At 34.3% G+C, this 14,958-nt stretch overlaps 3 protein-coding genes across 4 annotated transcripts; 2 read left to right on the top strand and 1 right to left on the bottom strand.

Moving 5' to 3' along the window:
- Positions 1–424: 424 nt before the first annotated feature.
- LOC11426203 (protein RETICULATA-RELATED 1, chloroplastic) lies at positions 425–5,998 on the top strand. The gene is made up of 8 exons (XM_003596433.4): positions 425–926; positions 3,398–3,562; positions 3,700–3,792; positions 3,869–3,984; positions 4,440–4,538; positions 4,627–4,932; positions 5,077–5,241; positions 5,438–5,998. The coding sequence occupies exons 1-8, from the start codon at positions 579–581 to the stop codon at positions 5,724–5,726; spliced, it is 1,581 nt and encodes a 526-aa protein (XP_003596481.1). The 5' UTR covers positions 425–578; the 3' UTR covers positions 5,727–5,998.
- A 1,115-nt stretch (positions 5,999–7,113) lies between these two features.
- LOC11426202 (uncharacterized) lies at positions 7,114–11,116 on the top strand. Of its 2 annotated transcripts, XR_005644185.1 has the most exons (4): positions 7,114–7,330; positions 7,466–7,523; positions 10,718–10,944; positions 11,003–11,080. XR_005644185.1 is itself a non-coding variant. In XM_003596432.4 (3 exons), the coding sequence occupies exons 1-3, from the start codon at positions 7,240–7,242 to the stop codon at positions 10,878–10,880; spliced, it is 312 nt and encodes a 103-aa protein (XP_003596480.1). In that variant the 5' UTR covers positions 7,115–7,239; the 3' UTR covers positions 10,881–11,116. The 2 variants fall into 2 exon arrangements, 1 of the variants encoding a protein (XP_003596480.1); XM_003596432.4 differs by having other exon boundaries at positions 7,115–7,330; positions 10,718–11,116.
- Positions 11,117–11,745: 629 nt separating this feature from the next.
- On the bottom strand, positions 11,746–13,347 carry LOC11416475 (uncharacterized). Its single transcript, XM_003596431.4, has 2 exons — positions 12,616–13,347; positions 11,746–12,475 (listed from the first exon to the last, which is right to left on the bottom strand). The coding sequence occupies exons 1-2, from the start codon at positions 13,232–13,234 to the stop codon at positions 12,078–12,080; spliced, it is 1,017 nt and encodes a 338-aa protein (XP_003596479.1). The 5' UTR covers positions 13,235–13,347; the 3' UTR covers positions 11,746–12,077.
- Between the last annotated feature and the right edge of the window lie 1,611 nt (positions 13,348–14,958).

Genomic DNA, 14,958 nt, shown 5'->3' with positions numbered 1-14,958 from the left:
ATGAACAATATAAAAGTAAAGGAAAACTATCTAATATATTTTTTTTACTTGAGAAAAACTATTTTTTAAAAATATATTCATAAAAACTCAAAAGATGTAATCACAGTTGATAATATCCATATTGTTAAACCCACAAAAATATTGATATAAATAGGATAAAAATTCTTTAACCGAAATTTAAATTCGAGATTTTAAAATGTGTAAATTTCAAATGACAGTTATCTTATTGGTCGGTTAATATACAATCACATTCACATTTGATAATATCGATATTATTAAATCCAAAAAATATATCGATATGTTAGAATAATTTTTTTTTTTTTTTAACTAGAATTTAAATTCAAGATTTTTAAATGTGTGAGTTTCACGGTTATCTTATTAGGCAGTTAATGACGAATTAATGATGAATAAAAGGGGCCGGCAAGCAAAAAAGAGAAGTCTCTTTGGGATTGGGTTGGTTGATCCCTCTATGGGCCTATCTTCTTCTCCTTCCTCTCCACTCCCAACAATTCAGTTCTTCATTTCTGAGTAACCGTTTTTCACTTTCTCTCTTTCAAAAATTCTCTTATCCCTAAACGATGTCGTCTCACGCGCTGTTTCAAGCAGCGCAAATCCTCCCTATGAACTCTCCCATTCCTTCTAAAACCTTATCACCAAAAACCTTCCCCAAACTCCCTCTCCTCCGTAACCGTCACCGCCGTCTTGTTATCCGATCGTGGTCCGCTTCTCCCGCTGATGTCGACAGCGATACTTCCTTCGGTTCCTCGCTGCTTGAACGGTGTTTTGCTGCTCCGGCCGCGCCTCCTTCCGCTTCCGGTAACATTAATCCGGTTATGAAAGGTAAATACGGTGCGTTTGGTGCCGTTACGCTCGAGAAATCGAAGCTTGAAATATCGCAACAGCAAAGTAACAAGTCTGCGCCTGAGGTTTGTCATATTTCTTTCTTTCTTCACTAGAATTAGGGTTTTTAGTTTTAATTATTTTTTTTCAATTTTCATTTTGACTATTTCTTGTTGAATTGAAGAAATCATTGAATACTTGAATTATGTTGTTTGTGTCTACGGTACAATTAGTAGAACATGTATCAGTGGCTTAGGAAATTAACATAGTGATAATACCTATGAAGCACTGACAAGTCGTTGTAATTTTAAAAAATGGTATAGTTGATTGAATGTAATCACATGTAACGGTGACAATAGAGGAAAATTCTGGAGTGAAGGTGCTTAATATTTCGTAGAGAAATGGTTTGGAAATTGAATTATCATTGTTTAACGGTCCTGCTTTTTTCCTTATGTGAAGCACTGACACAAACACCAAACACCACACGGGTAAAAATTTAAAAAATGAATTAATTGTATAATCATGTTTGACGGTGTCGTGTTTGTATCAGAGAAGTGTAGGTGCTACAAAGGTTTGCTTAATAGTGTATGATACAATACAATCATATTTTTTCCAACTTTCCGTAGATAATAATTAAAAGGTGTGCTTAGTGTGCATGCTTGTACTCGTGTTATGCACGGTGCGTTGTATTGGAAACGTATGAAAACACAAATTCAGTTGTGATGGTTCTCTAATTGAGAAGACTGAAGGTGTTTTTGGCGTCTGAAATTGGACTTGATTGAATGTATTTTATGTGAAAATTAATCTTTTTGTTATGGGAGATTACATGTTAGGTTAAACGTGTTGCCTTGGACACGTAAAATGAATCTGTCTGTTATGGGAGATTACGTGTTGGGTTAAACGTGTTGCCTTGGACACGTAAAATTGTGGTTGCTTGCTAATCGTGAAGACCTATGATGTTGGCCGGTTTCGTGACATGAGACAGGAATGAATGTTTTTTTATGCAATTATTAGGTTGTTTGTTTAGGAAATTACTTGTGTGAAGTATCGATTTGTTTAGGATTTTTTTTTTTTTTGAAGAAACTAAGCGAAATATATTAAAGAAACAAACAGTCCCTCAAGCACAAGGTGTGCCTAAGAGAACTGAAAAATGTTAGTTACAATATAGTAAGGCTAAGAACAGCCAAAGAAACAGAACCAGACATTACAAAGCAGTCTGTAAACAAGCTAAAGGATTTTTTCTCCAATAGGGATAGTCAAAATCGAACATGATGTAATTCGCTTTCAACCACCAATACGTTTGGAGTTTAACCCTTTCAAGGAGAGCTTCAAGATGATCAAAGTGATTCTGAAAAATTCTCCTGTTTCTATCTTTCCAAATGACGAATAAAACCGAAATCCAAATAACAGTAAATCCTGTCGTAGTTTTTTGAAAAACCTCCAAGAGCACAAAATTGGGTAGCATGTGAGTGTAAATTACCATGCAAAGCTGTAATAATACCAAGCCACTGAGAAATCAAGAGCCAAAGACGACCATAGTGATCACAGATGGTCCCTTTCCTCTTCCTTACCACACAAAGTCGCGCAAGCCATAAGAGTAGGGTCAAGGACATTTGTTTAGGAAATTACTTGTGTGACTGTGAAGTATCGTGTCCGGATCAACCGGTCTTCACATTAATACGTATGTCGTTTTGTGCTACTTTTGTTGTCGCGAGAACAACATATAATGCCTTAGGAATTACCTTAATTGAATCATTTGATCACACGCATCATCAATGCCATCAGTTATTCTTCTAGCAAGAATTATATTGTAGGAGGTGTTGCGTTGCTAGCCAAAATTATGAAGTCCCGGGAAAATATTTGTTAGGCCTACATCGGTGATAATCCTGCATCAGCAATAGCGTGTCCTGACTATTTTATTTTGATGTATAAAAGTTGTTTCAAGGTAGTAATTTATTTATTAATTTAAAATAACAGTGAGGGAGTCCCTGTTAGGCTTTTCACTGCTATATAAATTAAAGAACATCAAGTGGGAGGGGGAGAGGAAAGAGGGAGGTCCTAGAGAATGAGAAAGAGAAAGGAATGTCCCCTGAACCACAGGACCTTTAAAGAGGTGAAGGGGAGGATGTTTATACTTTGTTTTTCTGGGACCTTTGGCACCAGAGGTAAAAACTGAAATACTTAATTAGTGAAATGATTTCTCGGAAGCATCTCTTTGAAGCATTCCCACTTATTGGGAAGGAAATATATCTGACAATAATGCAAGCTAATATAAAAATGAAGTGGAAGTGATATCAAAATTGACAAATGTATTAATTCGAAGTAGTATCGAAATTTTCAGTTGTGCAAGAAATTATACTAGAAGCACAGAATAAAAATATCAAAATGTATTATGAATCCAAATGGTGTATCAACCTTGTACAGATTTAATCAAATACCATACTGTATGCAACACACCTGTGGCTACTCATACCATTGGAGTCTTTGTTAATTCTTTTTATGTTTTTTTTATTTGGTAGTTTGTATATATGAATTCCTTTTTATGCTTTATTGACAGCTAGCCACTGGGGGAGGTGGTGGAGATATTGGAAAGATAATCAGTTATGGTGGTGGTGATGGAGGTGATGATAATGGTGATGACGACGACTACTTTGATGACTTTGATGATGGTGATGAGGGAGATGAAGGTGGCTTGTTTAGAAGACGCATACTTCTTCAAGAGGTTAGACATCTCATTTATGTTATTAAATTGCAGGTTTAATTTCCTATGTGAAATAGACGCTGCTATATTATCTTTTGTTGCTTTCATTTGACGTCTCCCGAAGGAATGACCGCCATTTTGTCCTTGTGTTGTGGCAGCTATTTGACCGTAAATTTGTGGATGCTGTGTTGAATGAATGGCAAAGGACTATCATGGATTTGCCCGCTGGATTTCGGCAAGCTTATGAAATGGTACAATACTTTACAGTTTATGCTTGTTTAGGTTGTAAAGCATTTGGCCGCGTACTAACTAAAATTATGATTTTAGGGCTTGGTTAGCTCAGCCCAAATGGTGAAATTCTTAGCAATGAATGCCAGGCCAACTGCCAGTAGGCTTATTTCCAGAAAACTACCGCAAGGACTATCAAGATCTTTCATCGGCAGGTAATCTCAATTATGTTTCGATTGACTTCAAATTTTTCATTAAGATATAAGAAAATTTGGCAATCTGATACCTCAAACTTTAACCCCATGTCCTTGCTTCTGAATCATGAATTTTCCCATTTTTGTTCAAATACCTTTCTATAGTAGAAGCTACAGAAGAGAAGACCATTGTCCCCCGGGGAAAATCTTAATGAGAGAAGCCAAAGTTCTCATCTATGTTTTATCCTGAAAGTATAACAGGGCTATATATTTTGCTTGCTTTCATGGTTACTTTAATATGATTCATTAGACTGACTTCCTGTGAACATTGAATAGATGTCCTCTCATGTCTGATAAGACTTAATAATTTAGTTTGTCATCAAATCTTGAATATGATGGTGATTGATGAATATTCCTTTTGGAGTGTATTGTTTTATTTAGTACTATTTTCTCAGATATAAAATTATTTTGCACAGGATGCTTGCAGATCCTGCTTTCATGTATAGGTTTCTATTAGAGCAAGTTGCTACGGTAGGCTGCTCTGTGTGGTGGGAGTTTACAAATCGGAAAGATAGGTGTGTTGTCTATTTTGAAAATATATGGAAGTTTATTGGGATTTGTCATTGATAAATTGAATAATTGTTAACTTTATTTTGACTTTAGGATTAAGCAAGAGTGGGATCTTGCACTTATCAATGTCCTCACTGCAGCAGCATGCAATGCCGTTGTTGTTTGGTCCCTTGCTCCTTGTCGATCATATGGAAACACATTTCAATTTGATTTACAAAATACACTGCAGAAGCTTCCAAACAACATATTTGAAATGAGCTATCCTCTTAGGGAATTTGACCTGCAAAAGAGAGTTCAATGCTTTTTGTTCAAGGCTGCTGAGTTGTGCATGGTTGGTTTAAGCGCAGGTGCAGTACAGGGTGCATTGTCAAACACTTTGGCTAAGAAAAAGGAAGGAAGGTGTGTAGGGTCGAAACCCAGCTTATGTTCAATAGCATTCAAGTCATTGAATTTAATAGATCTAGAGTTTTACCTGTGTTGGTCAAACTATGACTGCTACATTCTAATTTTATTTTGAACATGCCATACATGAATTGTATGCAGATTATCTGTAACCGTTCCAACTGTGAGCAGTAATGCACTTGGCTATGGTGCTTTTCTTGGAATCTATGCTAACCTGAGATATCAACTGCTATGTGGATTTGATAGAGGAATGGTTCGTCAGTTTGATGTTATTGGAGTTGCATTGTTCTTCAGCACAGCATTCAGGTATGCTTTTTCCTCCTACTAAATAAGTTGGGCATTTATGACAGTATTTGCTTCATTTGACTTCTCCAAACACAAATTTGAATTCTTTTACCACTCCATTTAGAAAACGTTACCAATAGTTTTGTATGTATTGGAATAAACTATTGTTGAATTTTGATTAGGTATGTATTGAGGGTTTATTTGAAATGTCCTACAGGGTCTTAAACGTTCAATTGGGAGAGACTTCCAAACGTGCCTGGCTTGGAGTTGAGGCAGATCCACTAGCTCAGTCAGATGACCTCTTGAAAGTTTACAACAGGACTTCTGAAAATGTAGAACAACCATCATCCTCAAAATGGTTTATATCAAAGAATGCAGTTGTTTCTGGGCTTGGTCTCTTGGGCATCAAACAAGGGAATGCAGATGTGTCTGGTGCAGAATCCTCAGCTCCCAAAGCTCGTCGAAAAAGGATTGTACGGAAAAAGGTTGCTGCAGGATCAGCCTAGATTCTTCAGATTTAAACATAGTCATTGTTAAATTTTGTTAATTACTGGAGTTTGATACTGCTATATTGCCCTTGGTGGTTTCTGGCTGCTGCTCTGGGAGGGGTTGACTAGCGACCCAAATTTTTTCTTCCCCGTCACCTACAATTTTATTACTGAGTTTTTTAAGGGATTCTTGTATCGACCCATTTATGTTTTTTTTTCTCTGTATAATATATTTTGAATTTGAATATCTTTTAAATAAAGTAGAGCAAGCTTTTCTTCGTGGATTAAAAGACTTCGTCAATCGTTACAAATATTTATAAATAATGATTAAGAAAATTAGTAGCAGGTTCAAAGAAAAATTAGTGTATATAATTTGCAACATGGCTCTCTTCAAGAAAAAAAGTTTAATTCCTGGAGTCACTCAACCGAAGGACATTACAATCCTCATAATGATATACTTCTTCTGTTTCAAATTATAAGAAAAAAAATTCATTTTCTTTGCCCTTAATTATAAGAAAAAAAGATTAATTTTTATTATATTTAATTACGTTATTTCAAAAAAATCATCTTTTCCAAAGAAAAATTAAATGTAAGTTGCATTCATTTTGCTCTTACTTTCATTTTCTCTATGACTAATAACCGAAATTGTGTTTACATCTTTCTATAAAACTTAATCCAAGAATAATACAAAAAATTATACTACAAAATACTATGTTTTAGTTTTCTTAATAAGTGTGAAATGATTTTTTTCCTTATAATTTGGGACGGAGAAAGTATATCTTTATGAAGGTTGAAATGTCTTTCAGTTAAGTGACTTATGAAATTAAACTCTGGTTTTTTTTTCTTGGACAAAGCCATGTTGCAAACTCTACTAATATTAGGTTTGTTTAGTGACCTTTACTTTGATGTGTTGTTTTTTTAATGTGATCAAACTGAAAATATTAATATCTCATATTTGATAGAACTATAATGAATGATAAAATTCTTCTTCAAAAGATTTAACATTAGTGTATTTTAAGATTGACTTAGAATCCGAAACTTCAAGTTAAGTTAGAAAAGATCTCTAACAATCATTAAAATGCTCTTGGGATTTTTTTTAATTAGTATATATAAATAAAGTTTCTACCAAAAACAATATAAATGAAGTAAATTGAGAGTTTTTAGGGTGGTGGTCGGGTTTGAACCCCATACCACCTTGCATATATTATGTATTGTTGCTGCCAACTGAATTAAGATCATGGACAAAGTAAATTGAGAGTTTTGTAAAAGACAAAGGGAAATGGTAACAAGCGTCCCGGAACATTCTGAGCTTAGAATAATAACTTTTTATAAAAAAATCGTGTATTTAATATATTGGAAATGTTAACTATTGCCAAGACCAAAAAGAAAAAAGGAGAAGAATTTCGAATGCTTTATTTTGTCCATTAATTAATTTAACGCACCCTTAAATAAAGCCACCATCAGTCGATACTTGAGAAAATAGTAGCAGCAGCTTGAAACCTTTGTGCCGCCTCACCGTCACTCCAATCCAATGGCGAAAAACAGGAACAAAAACAAGAAGAACAAAAACGGTACCGTTTCGATGGACATAACCGACACCATCGTTTCCGAAGCACCTCAAGGTATACTCGCTTTTCAATTAACAATTAAAAATCAATTTTTTTTACTTTTATTTCTCTGCTTCTAAACCTTGTTTTGTTTTAATTTTCCATTTTTTTTTGGTGGTTTAAGAGTTTGAGACTTTTGTTTATTTGTAGCAATGGATACATCAGAATCAGGAGCTAAAATCAAGGTTGCTGGTGGTGCTACCATTTTGTAAGTTTTCTTTATTGCCCTTATAGTACTTATAGCCTATGTTTTAATCATGACGATACTTGATATTGTAGAGAATCACAATTATTAGGGGTTAATCGTGGTTGTGAGCTTCTTTTTTTAACCAGTTATAAGCGCTTGTGAATAAGCTATTTCTATTACACTAGATAAAATAAGGTCAGATTGTTTTTGTATAAGCTATAAGCTGTTTTCATAAGCTATTTTGGAGAAATAGTGGAAATAAGCTGAAATAAACTTATGAACATGTCATAAGTTGATTTCTTTTGTTCTCCCAAACAGAGTCACAAGTGCTTATGCTATTAGGTAAGCTCAAATAAGTTAATCCAGACAGACCCTTAATCCAATAAGGTTGATTTGGTGCAACATAATTACCATCCAGTTACTCAACTGGTTATTGGATGTTGTTGTTGAATATTAATTCTGCATTTAGTTGGTGAATTAGGCATTGTCGATATGGTGAAGTTAGAACACCAGTCGTCCGTTGTAGAAAATCCGGGCCCTCTTCCCTCCTATAATTGCGTTCAACCATACACATGTTAGTGGCAATTCGAGGTTGTAGCAATGACACTGTAGTTTTTTTTTTTGCATGGACAAGACAAGATAACAGTATCTTCAATCACATTTGCTTTTGCACTGGATGTTAGGTTATAGATTTTGTTTCAATTATTTAGTCTGCCGACTTCTTGAAGAAGAATACCTTTGAAGCATGCACTTGGTGCACTGCAATGTGTGGTTTGTTAGTAATAGTAGTTGCCTTGTATTTTGGGTTTGCTTTGAACTTTATAAATACAAATTTGATGTAGTATTATAATTTTTTAAAGAAGGTGGTGATGGTGAAGATGGATAGCTTATTGAAACCAATTTGTGATAAATGAGAACTTATTGCCTGAAAACTGGAATGTGGAAAGAACACAAACACATCTAACTAGGTCATTTAGCAAGAGAGGTGCCTGGTAGTCTCAGATAGAGAATGTTCACAAATATCAACGAGTATCTGATTTGATTGTTATTATTATAAGAAAATCATAACTTTATTCTACAATTTCTGTTTATTCAAGGGAGGATTTTATGCTCTTAGTAGCAAAGTTCCTTTGTGTTTTTCCTCTTATTTCTTTCTACAAAAAGCACAGTTTTTTTAATCACATTTACTTTTGCACTGGATGTTAGGTTATAGATTTTGTTTCAATTACTTGGTCTGCCGAGTTCTTGAAGAAGGGTATTCTTTGAAGCATGCACTTGGTGCATTGCAAGGTGTGGTTTGTTAGTAATAGACGGTGATGGCGAAGATGGATAGCTTATCAAAACTAATTTGTGAAAAATGAGAACTTATCACCTGAAAACTAGAATATGGAAAGAACACAAACACATCTAACTAGGTCATTTAGCAGGAGAGGTGCCTGGTAGTCTCAGATAGAGTGTTCACAAATATCAACGAGTATCTGATTTGATTATTTTTATTACTATTATTATTATAAGAAAATCATAACTTTATCCTACAATTTCTGTTTAATCAGAGGAGGATTTTGTGCTCTTAGTAACAAAATTCCTTTGTGTTTTTCCTCTTATTTCTTTCTACAAAAAGCACAGTTTTTTTAATTACATTTGCTCTCATCCTGAACGAGATACAATTGTTTTATAGGGAGTTAGATTATTTGATTACTACTTTTGTCGGAGATTCCTTTGATAACCTGGAGTACTTTTCTAGGACATATTATTAAAATATCATAGACTCTTTGTATGAAAAAATCGATATGATATAATCGTTAAAAAGTCTCTGGTGTTTACACCAAAGGCCTATTAATATTCACATCAAAGCCTAATATTTTAATCAGTTATTTGTACTTTAAGCTGAAATAGATTATCCTAGATATGATAAAATACCTAAATGACAAACCATGGATCTAGAAAGCTTCTGCAATGGAAGCGTCTAGATAAGGGTTGGATCTTTTGTATATTTGTTCAAGACAGAAGCGAAGTGAATCATTGCAACTCTGATTAGCCTGAAACTAGCTCTTACCTAAGGTTTATTAAGGGAAACCTTTTACCTCCATCCTTCACATTAGTAATTTTGACAATTATGATTTGTCAATTTACCCATTTTTGAATTTGTTATTTTTGTGTGTGTGTGTGAAGTTGTGAACCTATTGTGTGATGTGGGGATTTTGTCTATCAGTATCCATGTATTATTGTCGTTCTTTAATTACTAAGTTTGAATATTGAATATATCTTACGCACATACATGTTTTAAACATTTTTTGTATTAAATAAACTCTTATGAGTAGAGTCTATAGACATTTAAATATTTAATGAGTCAAGTTTTATGAGGCCCAGCATAGCAGAAAACATTATCTTTCCATCACTAAATTGCATGTATAATAAGAATACGAACAATTTACTAATGGACAATGTTACCAATGCTGATCAATTTTGTAAGTGCAATATTTTGTTTAACAAAAATTTATATACTTCAGTTCAGTATGCAGAGATGATGGATTTTGTGTATAATGTTTTTTCTGCATTGCCCCTCATTTTAATGACAATTTTTGTAATACACTTGCTTTGTTTTGCCCTTCTGTTTTGTCATGGGCATGACTATGAGTTATATGACATGCTAACAATTATAACATATAACTAACAATTATGACATGCGCTAGATCTGAACTCCATTAGAATTTTTGCCTTGAATGATTGTTTGATAGGACAAGGCAACCCTCTATCAATCAAGTCTATGATAGGAGAAAGCCAAATAGAGTTAAAATAGGGAAAATTATTTGTCATAACTGTCAGTATTTATAACTGACAATAGTTATGCTAGGAAGAGTAGTCGGATAGGAGTCTATCAATACGAAAATTTGGTAGAGAGAACTCATATATTGTTATCAGGTTCCTCGAACCTCCTGTGAATTGTTCATCAGTTTTTAATAAATATTCTATACTTTCACAGGGGAAATTTCCCTTTTGTAATATACTTTGAGAGTTCTAATCTGATTCGAGTTCTATTATTGTTTAACTTTATGGTGCGTCCAATGAAGTAAAAACATTACCTGCTTCTTAATTTCCATTTTCTTGCAAAACATAATAATGCTCAAGTTCCTCTCATCTCACACTTTTAAAAGTTAACTGTATGATAGTATTCCATTTTTACTGCATTTTCCAACGCTTTTGCTCTGAAACAGGAAGGTAAAGCAGAATGGGAGGCCTATGAAGAGATCAAAAAATGTTCGAAAGATGAAGAAAATAGCAAAAGCTATATCCGCAAACGAGAAGTCTGCCGCGAGAGTTTCCAAGTCTGAAAACAAAAAAAGTAGAGTTCAATCTGCAAAAACACTCTACGAATAAATAACTTGCTGGATGGCTCATATCATCACTCATTAAATTTTGATACTTTATTGCAAGCACTGAATATAAGCCTCTTTGTAATTTAGTTTAGATGAATTCAGTTATTTGTTTAGGCCAAGTGTTATTTAAGATTGAAGCTCCTTATTTTTGTTGCATCTCTATCATTATGGTAGTGTTTTGAAGTTTGTTCATTATTTTCTCATAGAAAATGAAAAATCATTGCTCTGTTTTGGTTATTGTCCCCCCTATATATTTTGAAGAAGCTTAAATTGCCCACCTAAATTGGTATAGGGAGATAATACATTTATTAATATTGGATTTCTTTTTGCAAAAAGAAAAACATTTGACCGATTCTTTTCCTACCTTATCAGTTTCTCGCGCGTCTATGTAGTTTAGATTATAGAATTTGAATGGCATAAATACTTCTTAAAATCTTCAAAAACAATATTTCAGATTTTAGAATTTAAATAGGACGTGTGAGAAATGTATAAGGTAGAAAAGTACGTGCAACATTTTGTTTCTTTTAAATCTCTTGTTTAGAATCTAGATTGGGTTGAGTTGGTTTCAAATATTGAGATCGATATCCAATCCAAAGCAGATGAATTCAGGAAAATGAAAACCTAGTTCACGTGCTTATTCAACTGAATTATTCATGCTAACAACCAACAAAACAACAAACCCATTGCAAAAGAAAAAGTGACCGTTATAGTCATCAAAATAGTAGTACTAAATTCTAAACATCACAGACAATTTAAACAAAAGCATATCCATAGATACTTTTCTTTTTTTACTAACAAGAAAATTAGTTTTAGCAATCAAATATTATTATTCCCACATCATTTATTTTGCATTTAAAGACCAAGAATAAATAGTAACAAGTTATAAGCAATTCAAAAAGTTGCATTAGCAACCAAATCACTCTATTAACATCATAAAGAACAAAAAAAATCCAGTTGGAAGAAAATTGAATAATTTCCCCCAAAAATACCAAAAACCTTTATATAATTTTTTTTTGTCTCAAACCAATTGTAACATAACAAAAATAAAAATAAACCCTTGCTCACTGTTATCTCCATGAATTTCCCATTTCCCCAAAAAAATCAAACCGTTGGATAATATCTACCACGTCAGCAAAACATGACCGTTGGATTATTCAACCACGTCAGCAAGATATGACCGTTGGATTAATCTGCCACGTCAACAAGTTCTACCACCGTTCACCATCTCCCGATACTGCCTCAACGATTCTTGTCTCTGCAACCTCATCTCCGCGTTGAACTTGTTAATAAATGCTTCAACTCGCCGATTCAACTCGTCCTGACTCAGCGACGGTTCTTTCCTCACCGGAGAAGTACTCTTCTCCATACCGGAAAACGTATCCGATTTCTTCATCACCGGACCACTTCCTCCGCCGACACCGCCGTTCAAATCCGCTAACGGCACGCCGTTACGACGTGGCTGTGATTCAAACGTCTCCGATTTTTTCAAATGCCTGTTTAACGGCATCGCTCTTCCTTCCGTTATCGTCTTCCACGTACTCTCCAATGTTTCCTGCTTCTTCGTCTTCGCTACTCTCAACGCATTCACCTTTCCTCCTATAATATAACAAAACAATTTCAGTTTCTTTTTTCATCATTAATAAATTAAAGTTAATAATAATAGTGTTCAATTTAAAATTTAAAAAATCAGAATAAAAAAAAACGGTTACAAAACCAGAGAGAGACGGTGACAGTACCTTCTGGACTTGATCTAACGGTTTTCCGGTGACTAGACCTAGCTGAAATCGGAGGTTTCTCATTCTCATCGTTAAATGCGAACTGCAACGGTACTTTCTTCTGCAAATTGGAAACATGAACGGAGTCCTCAACTCCAACAACCGTTGTTTTCACCGGAGTAATCTCATCGGCGACGTAAGCAACAGAATCGTTAGATTCGTTACTTACTGCAACTGTTTCATCGGTTTTCAGTTCATAACGGTAACCTTCAGAAGCTTCAGAAACGAAGCCGTTGTAGTTCGTTAGAGTAGCGGTTTCAGAGATCTGAAGTGTCTCCGGCACAGGGATCTGAACAGGAACAGGAACAGGAGAAGGTATTCCGTCGAAAGGTGTCTCCGGCGGAGAATGGTGGTGATGATTGTGGAATTTGGAAGTGATGACGATGGTGAGGATGATGAGGTTGAGAAGGAGATAAAGGTAAGGTGGAGTGAAGCAAGAGAGGATGAAGTTCCAGATAGTTGGAGCTTCGTTGAGGATGAAATGTGAAACCATTGGTACTGTGAGTTTCAGCGCCATTGCTGTTGATAAAATTGCAGTGGAGATTAGAGCTGTTTTCAGAGATAGAGAATTCATTTTCATATTTTTTTTTTTTTGGGGTTTTGTTTTTGTTGTGATATGATTCTAACGGGAACTTACCTTGTTCCTGTGAGTGTGTGAGAGTGGGGAATTAGGAGGAGGTTTGTGAGAGAAGGATGAGAGGGTATTTATAATGTGTGTGTGATGAGAAATGTTGACCGTTTGATGAAGCGTATAAAGGAAAAATTAGGGAGAAAGAGTTGGAAAATTTTATGCCCACTTTGGTACAAAAATAAAGTCTCTTTCTAATTCCTCAAAAGTTGTAAAGTCTCATTATCAATTTATCATGCTTTAATTTTGTTAATTTTATGATTATGAATAATGCTACACTGGAATTAAAATGGTGTGAGATTATGATACGAGTTTCTTCTCTCTTAATCAAAATTTTGAATTTAAATTTAATCTTAAGCATGCAACATTGTTAAAACTGGAAAATGTATCGTTTATTTAGATCTAACAAGATTCAAAGAATTAATGTATGAAAGAAAAATAAAAATGCGTGGGATTGATTAGTTTGGCAATGCAAATTAGGATTGGAGTTTGATTATTAGTGTACTAATTTAAAGTCGGTAGTGGATGGAGGGGTTAATTAAATTGATCGGTGTTAGTGTTTTGTTTTGCTTAGCTTGTGAGCTAAGTTATTTTAAATGGAGGAAAATGTAATGAGACGTGACAATAAAAGACACCAGTGCAACAAAATCAAAACAACATCCATATCATCACGCTTTCTATTAATAGTATACTATCATCTCTATCCAGTATCCATGCTCAAATTTTGTTATTATTGATTTAGTTAATTAAATCTTAATCTAGAGACTTGTGTTAACTCCAGATGTTACATGGCTTTGTCTCTCAGTTAATTAGTTAATTAAAGTAATGATAAAGGGATTAGCGTTGATGAAGTACTTTTTTAAGGTTAAGTAATGAGGAATTCCGTTGGAGGAGAGTTGGTTTGTGTAAGTGGTATTAAGTTAATAGGGGAAAGGGTAAGTAACGGCTAAAGAATATGACCGTTGAAGAAGATGGAGCGGTAGCAATATGGATACCATTGCAGCCCTTGCGGGCCTGACTTTAAATATGGTCCACTCATGATAAACCCACCGCACCGACCATTTTGACCAATGTCAAGTCCCTCTCTTAATCTTTATCCCTATCATCAATATACTTAATTACTTACGGTGTGCAAATGATAGATGATAATCAATAAATGATTGTATACTGTTCAAAAATCATACCTTTTTCTTGTAAAAAAAAGTATACTGTTAAAAAATTCGGAGAAACACTAGAATCGACAATGAACTAAACATTAAAAACTTTAAAGAGGCTTTGACATCATATCTTTATCCTAAATTTTAAAACATTACATCTAAGAGTCGTCTTTCTTATGTATACAATATTTTCTCCATTCTTAGTTGATACGTGACTAACCAATCAAATTTGACTTCAAAATAATCTTCAACCATATCACTAACATGATCCACACTATTTTCTGCTCCCCCATTAAGTCAAACCATGATACTCTGATACCACTTGTTGGTGACAATAAACTAAACTTTCATGATCTCTAATCAAATTTCACACCACATCTTCATCCAAAACCTTAAGGCAATGAGTCACCTCTATTATATATTTAATATTTTTCACTCATAAGGGATGTTGAACTTAACCACTCACACTTAAATTCCAAATCATATGCAGTTGGGTTGTCTTGGGTAGAGAGTAATGTA

Source organism: Medicago truncatula, chromosome 2, assembly GCF_003473485.1.
Source record: "Medicago truncatula cultivar Jemalong A17 chromosome 2, MtrunA17r5.0-ANR, whole genome shotgun sequence".
NCBI classification, from domain to species: Eukaryota; Viridiplantae; Streptophyta; class Magnoliopsida; order Fabales; family Fabaceae; genus Medicago; species Medicago truncatula.
Note: the sequence above shows the minus strand (reverse complement) of the source record. Positions and strands in the feature narration are given on the sequence as shown.

Coding starts and splice junctions, on each gene's coding strand:
- LOC11426203 (XM_003596433.4), top strand. CDS start 579: ATGTCGTCTCACGCGCTGTTTCAAGCAGCGCAAATCCTCCCTATGAAC. Junction 927..3,397: donor GTAACAAGTCTGCGCCTGAG/GTTTGTCATATT, acceptor CTTTATTGACAG/CTAGCCACTGGGGGAGGTGG. Junction 4,933..5,076: donor GCTAAGAAAAAGGAAGGAAG/GTGTGTAGGGTC, acceptor AATTGTATGCAG/ATTATCTGTAACCGTTCCAA.
- LOC11426202 (XM_003596432.4), top strand. CDS start 7,240: ATGGCGAAAAACAGGAACAAAAACAAGAAGAACAAAAACGGTACCGTT. Junction 7,331..7,465: donor CGTTTCCGAAGCACCTCAAG/GTATACTCGCTT, acceptor GTTTATTTGTAG/CAATGGATACATCAGAATCA. Junction 7,524..10,717: donor GCTGGTGGTGCTACCATTTT/GTAAGTTTTCTT, acceptor GCTCTGAAACAG/GAAGGTAAAGCAGAATGGGA.
- LOC11416475 (XM_003596431.4), bottom strand. CDS start 13,234: ATGAAAATGAATTCTCTATCTCTGAAAACAGCTCTAATCTCCACTGCA. Junction 12,476..12,615: donor CGTTAGATCAAGTCCAGAAG/GTACTGTCACCG, acceptor GTTATATTATAG/GAGGAAAGGTGAATGCGTTG.